This window comes from Mus pahari, chromosome 5 (assembly GCF_900095145.1).
Source record: "Mus pahari chromosome 5, PAHARI_EIJ_v1.1, whole genome shotgun sequence".
In the NCBI taxonomy this organism is placed as follows: Eukaryota; Metazoa; Chordata; class Mammalia; order Rodentia; family Muridae; genus Mus; species Mus pahari.
This window is the reverse complement of record NC_034594.1, coordinates 125,409,061-125,423,627: the sequence shown is the minus strand read 5'-3', so window position 1 is coordinate 125,423,627 and position 14,567 is coordinate 125,409,061. Positions and strand designations below refer to the sequence as shown.

At 43.4% G+C, this 14,567-nt stretch overlaps 1 protein-coding gene across 1 annotated transcript in view; it reads left to right on the top strand.

Moving 5' to 3' along the window:
• Tsen15 (tRNA splicing endonuclease subunit 15) overlaps nucleotides 1-9,876 on the top strand; it is a 15,397-nt gene extending 5,521 nt beyond the window's left edge. The window contains exons 4-5 of the mRNA XM_021198711.1: nucleotides 8,702-8,843; nucleotides 9,323-9,876. Of these exons, the coding sequence (XP_021054370.1) occupies nucleotides 8,702-8,843; nucleotides 9,323-9,343 (163 nt within the window). The 3' untranslated portion in view covers nucleotides 9,344-9,876. The remainder of the gene's footprint in view (nucleotides 1-8,701; nucleotides 8,844-9,322) is intronic.
• The last annotated feature ends 4,691 nt before the right edge of the window (nucleotides 9,877-14,567 follow it).

Below are 14,567 nucleotides of genomic sequence, written 5' to 3'. Positions count from 1 at the left end.
TTTTTTTGTTTGTTTGTTTTTGTTTTGTTTTTCGAGACAGGGTTTCTCTGTATAGCCCTGGCTGTCCTGGAACTCACTTTGTAGACCAGGCTGGCCTCCAACTCAGAAATCCGCCTGCCTCTGTCTCCCGAGTGCTCGGATTAAAGGTGTGTGCCACCACGCCGGGCTCTGGGCAGTTCTTATTATCAGTTCTTAATGTCACTGTATTTCTGGGTACATTTCTCAGAATTTCTGGACCTTTTGGTATCCATTTCCTACTTGCTTTCCCAGACTTTGGTCCTGGTGGCTTTGTTTTTGTAGTTTCTGGCACTAGACAGGCAGAATTAATTCTATTACTAATATACACCCACAGCCATTCAAGTATAGTTAATGTAGTGTGTCACAGTATTCAGTCTCAGAAGGGTGTGTGTGTGTGTGTGAATGTCTCACAGTTTTCAGTCTCAAAAGGTTGTGTGTGTGTGGGGGTGTGTGTATGAGTGTGTCACAGTTTTCAGTCTCAGAAGGTTATGTGTACGTGTATTGCATGAAATATATAAAAAACAAGGCACCCACACTAATGCCAGCTAATTTCTAGTATCACAGTTTCCCCGCCGCTAGGGTCTCCATGGTCTGCAACCTGCAGAGGATCCTGCTCATGTTCCCAGCCATCCACCCCCTGTGGTTAGCTGTCACAAATCCCTGTAAACAGGTAAAATCAAAACTCTAAAGGCCTGTTATTTATCAGTCAGATTAATATTAGTCAATTCTCAACCCACAAAACACCTGCACAATGAGCTCAAAACTCAGTTGATATAAACACAAGCTACACACCTAGACAGGGCAAATGCATCCTACTTATTATTTAATCATCTATCTAAGAAATCCCCAATTCTTACGGCTCCAGGACTGTGTGGGTCTGGCTCCTCATCCTCTCCTATAGGTTCCATCTTGTCTCCTCCTCTCTGTCTCTCCCTCTTCCCTCAGTCTCGAATTCTCAGCCCACCTTCTTTTTCCACCACCCAATCATAGGCTCTAGCCTTATCCTTCACCTGCCTTTACCTACTTACAGACAGCAGTCAACGAGTGTATGTGTGTGTGTGTGTGTGACTTCTGAAAATAGTAGTTTAATTACTCTTCCTTGGGGAGAATAAAATTTGCAAAATGCCTGTTTCTAATTAGTGGGGATATTATGCTGACAGATATGAGTTGACTATTTGCTATTTTTTATTTACAATATTTTCTAGATAATTTTTAGTTTGCATTATGAAATAATAAATTAGCATGGTGTGTCCTCAGCTTGTGTTCTACTTAAATAAATCTCAGGGATCTAAGGAGTCTGTATAACACTTCAGTAAACACCTATGCATGTGAGTGCTTTTCCCCAAATAAAGCAGTGTATGGAGTCATAGTCATAGATTTCCACAGAGGTCACAGAGCTGATGGATTTAAAGATGAAGACTGGGGATGTAGCTCAGTGGATAAAAGTGCTTGCTATGCAAGCCTAAGGACCTGAGTTCAAGTCCCCAGCACCTATGTCAAAAGCCAGCTGTGTGCCTGTAACCCCAATGTTGGGGGCAGAGATAGGCAGATCTTGAGAGCTTGCTGGCCAGTCAGCCTAGCAAAACAATGAGGTTCTGTGAGGGAGTCTGTTTTAAAGGAATAAGGCAGAGAGAGCAATTGAAGAAGACATTCAGCATTCCTTTTCTGGTCCCACCCCCTGCCACACACACACACACACACACACACACACACACACACACTTAGTACAATGTGAGACCACAGGAAGGCTGCATCAGTTTGAGTCGTGTTGTGCCCTATCTTTTTTCAATGCACATTTTGAAAATGAAGTAAAATTTATGTTTGGTAGTTTCTCTTTGGGTGAAAATTAAAACTAAGTGTTTTACCATGATCACATATACTGACAGCTATTAGAATACACACTCCTTCAAAGAAAAGCTACTCTGCTATTGAGAGTCACACCTGAGTCAGGATTACAGTGTTTCAGGCATTTGGAATAGGGTTAAGTACAGGTGGTTGTAAAGGGGAAATATTTTAAGTACCTTACAGCAAGGCTCAGAATAAAAGATGAGGGAAAAGGGGTTTTCTGTTTCTTGATTACCAGTTTTTTGTTTCTTCTGGAGAGACCTTACATTCTGTCTCAAGTTCAGTGTCATTGCAGTGGTTCTCAACCTGTGGGTCACAACCCCCTGGAGGTCAAACAACCCTTTTACAGGAGTTGCATATCAGATATTTACATTACGATTCATAACAGTAGCAAAATTACAGTTATGAAATATTAATAACAGTGATTTCATGGTTGGGGGTCACAGCATTAAGAAGGTTGAGGACTAAACACTGGTTTAGTAAGATGTTAGAGAGGCTGAAGCTAGAACTATAGCTGGGTATCTAGGCTTTTCTGTAGTTCTATATGGTTAAAATGAACTGGGTAGAATTGATTTTTTATACAATTACAAAATCCACAGTTATGGAGTGCTGTTTTCACATCATGTTAAATCTCCTTTGTTTTAAGATGGTAAAGGTTGTCCTTACTGATAGCTGTGCATTGCTGATCTGTCACACCTGACTAAACTGTAAAGCTTCCTCAGTGTTAGAGGGCAGTGCAGATGGGACGGAGTCTCCCTGACACACGTTAGAGCTTTCTCTAAGTCACTCAGATGTCCTCTTTCTTGACATGTCTTCTGGTTTGAGTGTTACTCTGTAGATGAGGAAGCAGCTTCAGCACTCCCACCTGTCTTCCAGTTTACCTCTAGGAAACAGAAAGCCTGTGACCTTACCATAGGTTATCGAGGGTAAGGGGACTCCTTTGACAAGATTCCTGTACAATGAAAGAATATTGGAGCCAAAGTTAGGATTCTTGGTTTTCCTAATCTAGACTATTTAGGCATACCATATCCTGTTAGCCATAACCCTCTCAGAAGAATGCACCTCCTTCTTCCTACAGTGAACTAAGTAAATTGTAGCTCTTCTTTTTCATTGGTTATTCTTCTCTATATAGCCTTTGAAGGCCGTCAATAGTAATTTTTCTTTACGTGACATAATTACTTACATGAGTACTTTATCAGCTATTAGTGTTGTCCCTGCAAGATACCACAGCAGTTTCCCACACAATATAAATGGATAAATTATTTATTTGTATGCCAGTTGAATTAATAGATTTACAGGGAGAAGATGATATTTTAAAACACTGAGCTGTATAGAGAAAATTAAAATGGTGTTTACTATTCTTACATTAAAATGATAAATGTTAAGATGTAAATAATCATATTTTTTTTAACCATTAAATACAGTGAATATAAATTAATATGAATGTAATTATAGACTATTGAAAGGCAAAAATAGGATGTTTTGGTTTGAGGATAAGAAGGTAAATTTCAGATTGCTCATGGTTTTTCTCCTTTATAGTGGAGGCCTGGGGTCAAGGGAACAAAGTGTCACAGACCTTTCCTACAAGATGCCCAGAGTCCCGGGTCCAGAGCGGCAGATTGTACTCAGTGTGGTTAATGTACAGAGGGATGTGTCCCAGTACTTCAGAAGACTGCAGAGGGAGGAGACAGAAGTCTCTAATGGTACAGGAGGGAGTGGGGAGTCTCGAGGGTTCCTGGGATGACAAGCCCTTTGAAAGAAGTACAGGCCTTGAGATGGACAAGGAGGCTCCCAGCAGCAGTCATGGTGGAAACAAATGGTTGAGCCTGAGCAAGCTGAGAGCCATGGCTGCTTGGTTGTGAACGGGTATGCAGTAATGGCGAGGCAGCAGCTACCCACATGGGTGAGGGCTCTGTATTTTGTGTTCAAGTTCATGTGTGCATGTAAGTTGGGCAAGGGAGAGATGTGCTTCGGGAGATGAGAACAAGTGGAGGAGCAGGGCGGAGAGGAGAAACGGAAAGAATGTTTCAAAAACCATCCTCCTGGGCAGCAGGATCTCCAGGAGAAGCAGCCTGGGAAGGATGAGGAGGGTGTGGTCTGCGGGTAAATGATTCAGAGGTAAGAGAGGTCTTTAGGAAACAGCAGTAGGTCCTGAAAGAGAAATTGAGTCAGCTATGGGGTTGCTCATTTGTTTTCCATTAGGAATCCCAGCTGGAGTGGATGAGGCTGTTAGTGAGCATGTGCAGGCGCTCCTTCACGTTCCCTTCTTTACCTCTGCTGAACCTTTCCGAGTTTCTGGCCTCTCGGTGTTGCCCTGCTCTGGGACGCAGTCTTCCTCTTCAGGCTCACTCCCTAGCAGCCTCCTCCGCCCATGGTTAAATGTCATCAGTACACTGATGCCTCCACAATTTATATCTCATATTTCTACTTTAACCGGCACTGTGAGCTTCAAACTCATATATGTAACTCTTTACTTGATAGGTCATCATGGTCTAAAAGGTGGCCAGTGAGCATGCCAAAAAGAACTGATGTGTTCTACATCTGCTCCTTTGTTCATTCTGAAGTGGGCGCGCGCGCTCGAGAGAGAGAGAGAGAGAGAGAGAGAGAGAGAGAGAGAGAGGGGAGGAGGGGGGAGGGAGAGAGAATATGAATGAGAATATATATGGGTGGAGAAAATACATATTTTTCTTGCCACTCCTTATATTGATGACAAGTAATCAAACACTCTCCTCCTCTAAAATACGCCCAGAATCTCAGTTTCTTCCCATCTCTGCCACAGCTTCCTTACTGTGGCTTGAGCTACCGTCTCCTTCTGGACTTACTGAGGTGTTATGTTACTATTCTTGGCACATTAATTGATAGGCCTTGTATCATGTGTGTGGTATTAGATCCACTGAAGGGGAGACCACTTCATTCTTTGCTTTACCCCCAGTGCCTAGCCCGGTGCATGGCACACAGAGCTCAGTATGTGTTGAGTGGTTAAGCTTCTGAGGCAGAGACTTGGTAGGTGCTACAGTAAGGAATATAAGGATGTATGTTAACTATGTGTCCTTTCAAGAGTTTACAGAGAGAGGGGGGTGGAGAGGCATGTGTCTGGACACTGCCATTCGTTTGCAGAATCTCCCCTTTCCCTGTCTTGCTGCTGTTACTGCTCACCTGACAAAGGTCACCAGTTTGATGAGGCCATCAGCAGTGCCTTTTGGTACCCTTGCCTTCCATGGTGGTCTTTCTCACCCATATACACCCTGCCCTTCCACCCTCTGTCCCCATGTGGTGCTTTACAAAATGAAAGGTTAGAACTTTCTTTATATCATTTCTAATCATTATTAGTATTTTAATTGGTTTTTCTCAAGATAGGCTCTTACTCTATAGCCCCGGCTATGTTGGCATTCACTTTGTAGCCCAAGCTGGCGGGTTGATGCTCCTCCGCCTTCCTCTCCTGAGCGCTGGAGTTATAGACACGAGCTTCCGAATCTGACTGTGACTTAGTACAGAAGTGCTACAGTTTTTTCTGAATTACAACTTTGTTCTTTAAAAATACTCCTTTCTGAAAGCATTGCTTTTATTATAAGTTTACGTAATGGCCACTTACTTGAGGCCTGAAGCCTGGTAACTGATAAAATGACCTGGTAACTGATAAAATGACCTGGTAACTGATAAAATGACTTGCACTATTTGGCTTCCGTCATAGTCAGGACACACGTCCTCATGCAGCCTCTGCTGGGGTGGTCTGCTTACTGATGAAACCCCAGCTCTGGCCACGGCTCGCAGTTGACACTTTTTTCTTAACCCTAAGGAAAAAAATGTAAGCTCATATTATTTATTTATTTATTTATTTTAGCAAAATGACTTCCCAGTGAGGTGAATAGCCACACAGGCACTTGATTCTTCAGCAAATACCCACTGAGAGTTCAGCTGCCTTTTTTTCTTAAAAAAGCAAAACAAAACAAAACAACAACAACAAAAACCAACTGGGACGTTGTGACCTGATTCCCTAAGAGGTGGCCTGTTGTCCCTGGCATTTTTCTCCAGGCCTGAGCTCGTGGAAGAACACAGTGCATTTTGAGCTATTGCAGAGCTCAAAGGCAAGGGTTTTGTCAGGGATACCTTTCCATTATAGCACGCTGAGGCTGATGAAGAAGTCAGCGCCTTTATAGATAGAGTCACAGTATGTCCTACTTGGCTATTGAGTACAGAAGGATCTTTGAATCAAAATTAATATGATTTTTAATTCATGGTGCATTTTATTTCAACACATTTAGTTAAGAGTAATAATTTACTCAGTTTCTTATCCTCACTGCAAATCTGTAAAGAGTCCACTGTCTTTGTTTTAAGGTCCTTAGAGAAAAGATCAAATTTAAGATTTATAGAAAAGGCTTAAATAATCTGGCTTCTGGATGTTAGCCAAATGGTGTTGAGTTTGTCTTTGGTTATCTTTTTTTTTTTTTTTTGGTTTTTCGAGACAGGGTTTCTCTGTGTAGCCCTGGCTGTCCTGGAACTCACTTTGTAGACCAGGCTGGCCTCGAACTCAGAAATCCACCTGCCTCTGCCTCCTGAGTGCTGGGATTAAAGGCATGTGCCACCACGCCCAGTTGTCTTTGGTTATCTTAAGTTATTAAAAATTAGTGCCCTATTTTCAGCATACAGAGGTCACTTGTGAAGAATTATCAAAAGGAGAAGTCTGCCAGCAGCATCAAAGTTTGCTACTGATAATCAACAGCTATGATTATTATCAACATACCCTTCTCTTTAATTGAGGCTTTCTCCCTGATGAAACTTCACTAAGTAGAAAAGAAATTCTTGGTCAGATGTTGAGGTCTCTGGTTTCTAAGTAAGGGTTCACATTTATTGAAAATTCAATGTTATCCTTCAGTGTGTCTTACCAGTCATGTTATTTTTAAAGTAGAACTTCAGAGTGTCTGATGTTATCCATAGTGTTTAATAATTAAGGGGGCAGTGGCCTGTTGGCTTAAGTATTTTTGTGAGCTTATACAGTGAACAAAGAATAAAGTCCTGACTGGGAAGATGATGGCTCTGTGTTAAACACATGTTCAAAGTAGACTAGACAGGATTTTGAAGAGGAAACTTTGTGAAACTGGCCAGCTGTGGTCAGGCAGTCTCTAGGCACCGTTCTGCCCTCTATCCCTGTGAAGACGCACTGGTAGTTTTCCCACACACTGCACCAAGTGGGATGAACAGGAGCTCAGAGGTGGGAACTTCCATTTAAGTTGGCAGTAATTCCCCTTAGCTCTGAGAACAAAACCTCTTTTACAACTCTGGAGTTAAATCTCTAACCTAAAATGTTTTGCTGTTGAGGATCCCAAAAACAAGTATGACCTGAGACTGACAGAACAGCAGTCAGTGCAGTGGACGGACCCGAGACTGACAGAGCAGCAGTCAGTGCATTGGACGCTTCCATCCTCACTGGCAGTGTGAGATGTGCATGCCCCACCCAGGTCACCTCCTCACCTTAGGAGATGTGCACATGTGCACCCACAGAAGCACGCACACAAACACACACTGGCATGCATGGACACACACACATAGAGAAGCACACACACACAAACACATACAGGTGTACACATGCACAAATACCTTTAATTTAAAAAATAATAACATGTTTAAAAAAGAGAAATTGAATAAAGTTGTCTTAATAAGGTCTGTCTTTCTGTCTTCTCTCTCCCCCCCTCCTTTCTCTCTCTGTTTCTTTCTTTTTCTTTTGTCTCTGTCCTGTCTCACCATAGTCTGCCAGTTAGGCATACTTAGAGAACTTTACTTTCAGCGTGTCCATTACAGGGTTTATGGGCATTGACTAGGCTCTCTGTATGTTGTATACTGGGGAAGAAGCAGCGTGAGCGGCTAAGAGCAATGTCGTTCTTGCAGAGGCCTCTGGTTTTATGCCCAGCACCTATATGGCAGCTGGCTGGTAACTGCAGTTCCAGAGGCTCCAACACCCTCTTCTGTGGGCACTGCACACATGTGATAAATAGATATGTGTAGGCAAAACACTCACATACAGAAATAATGTTTAACGAGCAATATTTGACAATTTAAACAATAAGTATAAGGAGAGAATGGAATTAACTTTTGAGTGAGGAAATGATACCAGAAAATGGTGTGAATAAAAGAATATCAGAAATCTTGAGACTGCTAATATAAAAGACTCTAATGTGGCTTCCCCTGATTAACTTGGGACAAACAAACCAAAAACCTCACAACAATAGAACAGTTGGGCCAGTGGGTAACCAATGGGGAGTTACATATTCAAAGGCAGTAGTAATAAACCCCATGGAAAAACAAGGGGCGTGTTTGCTACAGTCTGTTCATTAGTTTTCAGATCTTTTGAGACAGGGCCTCACTGTGTAAGCCCTGTCTGACCAGGAACTCTGTAAACCAGTCTTCTCTCTAATTTCCTGTGACTCTCCTGCCTCTGCCTCCCAGTGGGAATTCAGGTGTCTTCCACCACAACAGCCCTATAATCTGTTTAAAATAATAGACCCAAGTGTCACTTTGTTCCAATAAGTAACCAAGTTGGAAAACAGGAAAATTCACATCTATGGTCCTTAGCCAATTAGATGCACAAAACACTCTTAGGTTGTAGTTGTTTTATAGGTTTCAGAATCAGTTAACCCAGAGAGAGCGTGAAAAGGCAGTATGTAGGCCGTTCTTAGGGTGTCTTCGTGAGAAGACCGTTTCAGATGTTCCCATTTGAGCCTACAGACATGGTCTTAGCATTTTGGATGCAATATCCTGCCTTTCCCTCAAGAATTTATACAGTTTGATATTTCTGTTAATTGAGTAACCTCGAGTCTCAAACAAACTTTGTCTTCATTTTCAGGATAAGGGAAATCTTGAAGGCGTCTAGAAAGTTGCAAGGCGATCCAGAACTGCCGATGTCTTTTATGTTGGCCATAGTGGAGTCAGATTCCACAATAGTCTATTATAAACTTACCGATGGATTTATGCTGCCAGACCCTCAGGTCAGTTTTGAAGTGATTGACAGGAAACAGTAATGGGAGAGAGGCGTGGCCTGACCCTGAGTGTGGATCAGGGCACTCAGCTTCCACTTCTTTTACCACGTGAGAAATTCAAGGCACAAAAGGCTTGGTTTTTATTCCTCAGATAAGAAAAGGCTGCTTTTTCCTAGCTGTTTTTTGAAGAAATAATTTAATTTTCCTGTTCTGTGAAGAATATCCCATTTTTTCCAGGACATTTTGTGCAGTCATGCATCTAAGTAGCTGGAGTGAAGTGCAAAGGCCAGTAACAGTAACGGCTGTAGTCGCTTACTGAGAAAATCCTGAGTTAATGTTCTGTCTCTAACATTTTAGTACATGTCTGGTATTTGCTTGCTCAGCATTTGTCCGCCTAACTGGGATAGTTACATTAAATATCTTTCTAATTTTAGTCTTGTGTGTGCTACCTATTAGTTGCACTCTGACCTTCTTCCTCTGTGTTACAGAATATTTCTCTCAGAAGATGACATCTGCCTTTCTTGGTGCTGACTTCAGTTCTGAAAGATTGGATGTGAGGCTCATCAGCGAGCTTTGTTCGTCTTTTATCTCAGAGGTAGTCAGGGCTGACTTAGCTAGTCCCAACCCATAAACTTCCTTTCAGAATAAAGCCTTCTCCGATGGAAGCACTATATTGCTTGCAAATATAGTTAGCCTGGAACTTTCTATCAGAGACAGTACAGTTACATGCGGGTTTACACCAAGGATACGTGCAGAGTGGTGGAGCCTGGCAGTGCCTCTGCCATCCCACACCCATAGTCGATAGACAGGTATCAGTGATCGGTACGGAGAAAACGCTGCAGCAAGAAAATGGACACAAGAGCATTAACGTTGTCATGGGTGTGAATGACACGCCAGGCTATGAAAGTGACAATCAGAATACCGGTCGTGGTCTCAGTAGGATGGCAGGCAGCAAATGGATGCCTTTGCCCTTCTCCACATTTCATTTGTCATTTGTATTACTTTTATAATAAAACAGTTTAAAATAAAAAATATCTTGAAATCTGTCGTAGTCATCCATCATGACATGCTAAAGCTAGCAATGTAGCTATCCTTATAACCGCACGTTTATGATCTGGGCTGCTGTCTCACTGAGGGGCCACTGAGATGCGCTTCCTCTCTTAGCCTGTTGTGGCAGCTTCCTACTGCCTGTGATGCACCCTGCCTCTGAGGGTTTGTAGAGGCCCCATTCTGTGCCTTGCCAAATGTGCTATCCCAACACAACTGGTTGCTTTCTCAGAGCCAAGAGAGTCAGCAGGTTGGACCTACTGTCTCAAGTGATGTAACAGGTCTCCCATCTCTTTTGCTTTGCTCCTTGGAAGCAAGTCACAGTTTCCACCTACACCAGATCTCATGGCTCATTAGGAAGTAGTAGTGACAGGAATGGGAAAAACAAAAAACAAAAAAACAACCAGACAAAAGCCGGGAGTAATATATCGGAGTGTAACAGGCTTTTCTTGGTCTGTCCTTGACCTGCGCTCTCTTGACCATGTGTGAGACCCACTTTTTCTTGATGAAAGACTTTCACAACTTCAGATTCCCTTTGCTGCCCCAGAAGGCTTGAAGAACGTGTTTCTGTCACTCCAGTGTGGCAGTTCCAGATCAAGAGACCTAAGGTATAACTTCTCACTTAATTCCTGCTGTGTCGCATTGGACTGCATGTAAGGAATTCTTTCAGTTTTGCTGCTGGAGAAAGCAATCTATATTTCAGACAGAAACGTGAAGCTTAACAAAGGTCAGATCACTGAGTCAGAGCTAGGCAATAAGACCAAAATAACATTTCAGGCATAAGGCTGGCACTCAGGTTTCACTGTACAGGTTGGGTTGTTGATTTCAGAATGTTCTCTGTGGCTTAAAGCTGTTCTGCCAGAGCCAGCTAGATACCTGCTAATGTGAACAATGCCCTAACTGTCTGAAGGGAGGGAAGGGAAGTGTCTCAGTTTAATGACACAACTAGGTGAAGTGGCCTGTTTAAGTAACTTTGTAATTGAGTCTACGTTAGACTTTTCCATTAGAGCAAGAGTCCTTAAGGAAACCATGTTCTTTTAAAAACACACCTCTGTCCCAATTCCCACAGTAACTGGTGCTTTGCAGACTCAGTAACTATTTGACCAACAAAGCATGCTGTATGTAGACTTGGGTCTCTGGACAGTGGCTTGATTTTTGCCTGGAGGCAAATTGAAACAGTCCACACGGACAGCAGAGGGTGCTGCAGACTAAGCGCATCTCCAGACTGCAGGCTCCAATTAGCTTGTGGTTTTTCTTGAGAAGAGTTCTCGAATTGCTTCAATCTGTGGGAAGTGGTATAAATAAAAATACAAATAAGGGTGCCCACACCCCCTCTTTCTGACAGACCTTTAAAATTACACACTACCCGAATTAAATATGTGAGTTGAGTCAGGCTTTGCTCAAAATGTAAATCTATATTTAAAAGCAAAAGCCTGTTGTGGGGAGGGGTGAGTAGGAGAGACTTTTTCACCCCCAGTCCATATGTGTTTCATTTTTGCTTGCAAAAGCCTGATTTATTCAGTGAGATTCAGGATTAGTTACCTAGCACACACTGCCTCAGCTCCCTGTGAATCGCTGCTGTAGTCCATTTAAGCTTGCTTCCTTTCCAGTTGCAAGGAGAGGAAAAGGCTTTCCCTGCCTGCTCTCCCCTGGGGTTCCTGGTTGCTGTGCCCTCTGCTTGGAAGGCTCAGGGCAGCAGGAAGTCACCCAGGTCCAAAAGCACCTGACTGATTTCTTTCGTTCTTCTGCCTGGATCTTTTTAGAAGACTCTCTCCACACCATAGGGCTGCTGTAGAGAACATGGGTGCAGAGACACTTGCGAATTCAAAGATCCCAGCAGAGGAGCAAGCCCCTAACAGCCTTCTCATGTAATCTGTATTCGGTGACTGGAACATCTTTACAGTTTTATAAGCTTGGAACCAAACGACTTAAAGCTTTACTAGAGGTCTCATCTCTTGCTCAAAGAGCATTTCTGTGCTGAATCCCTCCGTGAGGTCACTTTTTCTATTGCTATCCCAGCAGGAAGCCACTTTCCTCCTGCTGTGCGGCGCTCCTGTCGGGAGAGGGCTATCTGGCAGCTATATTTTACCTTAATCCCTTCAGACTATTGTGCTGTCCTCTGGGTCACTAATACACTGCTCCAGCTTCTTTCTGGCCAGTAACTGCTGTTTCTTTTTTTTTTTTTTTTTTNNNTTTNTTTNTTTNTTATATGTAAGTACACTGTAGCTGTCTTCAGACACTCTAGAAGAGGGTGTCAGATCTGGTTACGGGTGGTTGTGAGCCACCATGTGGTTGCTGGGATTTGAACTCAGGACCTTCGGAAGAGCAGTCGGGTGCTCTTACCCACTGAGCCATCTCACCAGCCCGTAACTGCTGTTTCTTACCACTGGCCTTTTCTGTGTGTAATCTGCGTAATGGCCTTTGAATAACAACCGTCTGTGCTCACACATGGCCAAAGGTGGAAAGATCATGTGTCAGTGGGGTTATTATAATGTCCAGCTGTATTATTTGTTGATTCTGAGAAACTTTCCCTCAATGAGATCAATATCTAAAGACTGACATTTGTTTTAGGGCTTCTGAGTAGAGACAAAATTTTGTTAAAATTCATCCTCTTATTAATGCATCAGATATTAATGTCTTAATCACTACATTACTGTAGGTCAGGTAGCTTAGAAGTAGAAATTTATTTTCTCGTAGTTGTAGGATCTAGAGGTTTCTGATCAGCTGATTTGGCTCAAGGCTCTTTTTCTTCCAGCTCTGTCTCTCATGGCCTTCCCCTGCTTTCTTCAGAGAGAAAATGCCCTGGAATTTCTCCCTCTTACAATGGCCCAGCCTTGTTACTAGGGTCCTCATAACCTCATATCCCATTGATACCTTCTCAAAGCTCCACTCATTTCTAAATCCAATCATACTGGGGCCTCCCCATGTAGATTTGGGATGAAGAGGTTGGATACAGGTGTCAGCAGCTGCTTCTTAACAGGGGCCACAGCACTGGGCGGGTGAGATGTGATCCGTGCCTTCAACAAACTTCAGAGCCAATTGCAGTTGTCATCCCACACTCCTGATGGATGCTGGCAATGTGAACTGAAGAATACTCGTCACACGGCACACAGAGCATGTCGTTGGTGTGGTTTATGCAGTTTTCTTGGGGTGGGGGGCAAGTCTCAACAGCTTCTAATGAGCTTTCAAACACTCATTGTATGGGTGCCATTTATTTTCCCTCAAAAACATACATTAGAAGAAATACAAAGAAAAATGGGATGTGCATGTCTCAAGGAGTTTACTGCCTGCTAGAAAGGAGGGCAATCTATGCAGGAAGCCCACTGAGAGCACAACAATGGAGGGCGGCATGGACGTTTTGAATGGTAAGTGTGCTGTGCTGTGTTCACTGTGTTTCTCGGTCCTTGTCCTGATTCCCACAATAAAGATGATGCTATTTAGTTAGTATCACTATTAAGCTGTCCTCTGAAGTTGGAGAAAACTTAGCACCTTAGTAGTTAAGTAAAGGCTTCCTGTGGTAGCAAGTGATGAGGTGGACCATTTGGGTACGAGACTGTCTCTCAATACCTGCCTCACTTTTCAGACTACTATGTTGCTTCTCTCATCAGTGATGCACAGAAACATGTTAGTGTCTGCCAAAGCACCTTTGGGAGGAAAGATGGTCCAGGAAGGAGGGAGGGGATGACTTAAGCATCAGTCACATTGCCCTCTCATCCTCTTGAGCTGTACATAGATAACTCTGAAAATGGTATTTATGGCACTGTATTTACAGTTTTATTTCAGAGAATGAATACATTCATGTCCAAGTTTAAGGCATGCTTAAAACAAAATTGAAGAGTAAGCAGACAGCTTTGAAAAGTCTCCACTCATTGGAACTGGAGCCTGTGTGGGCAGGGGAGCCTCGGGGGGGCATTGAACTGATCTTACCTGGTCATCCCCTTATCTGCTGGCCATGGCTCGCAATCATTCTGTGCTTCTGCTTCCTACTCTTGAAGTTATGATCAGTTTCATCTGGCAAATGTTTCTGTAGAGCCCTCCCGGATTATACAGTACTGTATATGGATTTTTGGAGAGCAGGCCTACGTATGTTCTGATTATTCTCAACACTCCATCAGTTGGATGTAAGAGGCGTTGAATGTTCACTCCAAGGGGCTGCCCCTGGTCTGTGGAGACCAGCAGCCATTGCAGCAGCATGCGTTGAGAGTTCAGAGCATGTGTATGAGAGTCTGGGCCCAGCCGTCTCCCAAGCCATGTCTCAGGATGGGTAGAGCATGAGACAGCAGCTACCAGTGACTTAACAAATGATGGCTTTACTGCCATCCCATGTCCCCACCCAGTGTGCCTGTGCCCACACTGCCCCTTGACTGGGAATCCCTGGGAAGTCTGCTGATAGAATCTCCTCCTCCTGGAATGCATCAGTTCCGGGTGACGGGGAGGACAGTACTGACACGTCACGCACTGCAGTTTAATGCTGTTATCACTCCAGCCTGCATTTCATTACCCAAAGCGAGTTAAGTGGCAGGGCGTGATCAGCTTAACTAAAGGGCAGTGAAATTCTAGGACGTTCCTGGACTGGGAGGAGAGACTTGTAGGTGTGGATTAGAGGGGAGAGATAGCAGGGAGGTGGATTTAACTGACTGGCCGTGGAGACTGGAGCTGCCATTGCTGTGGGGAAGTAACAAGCAG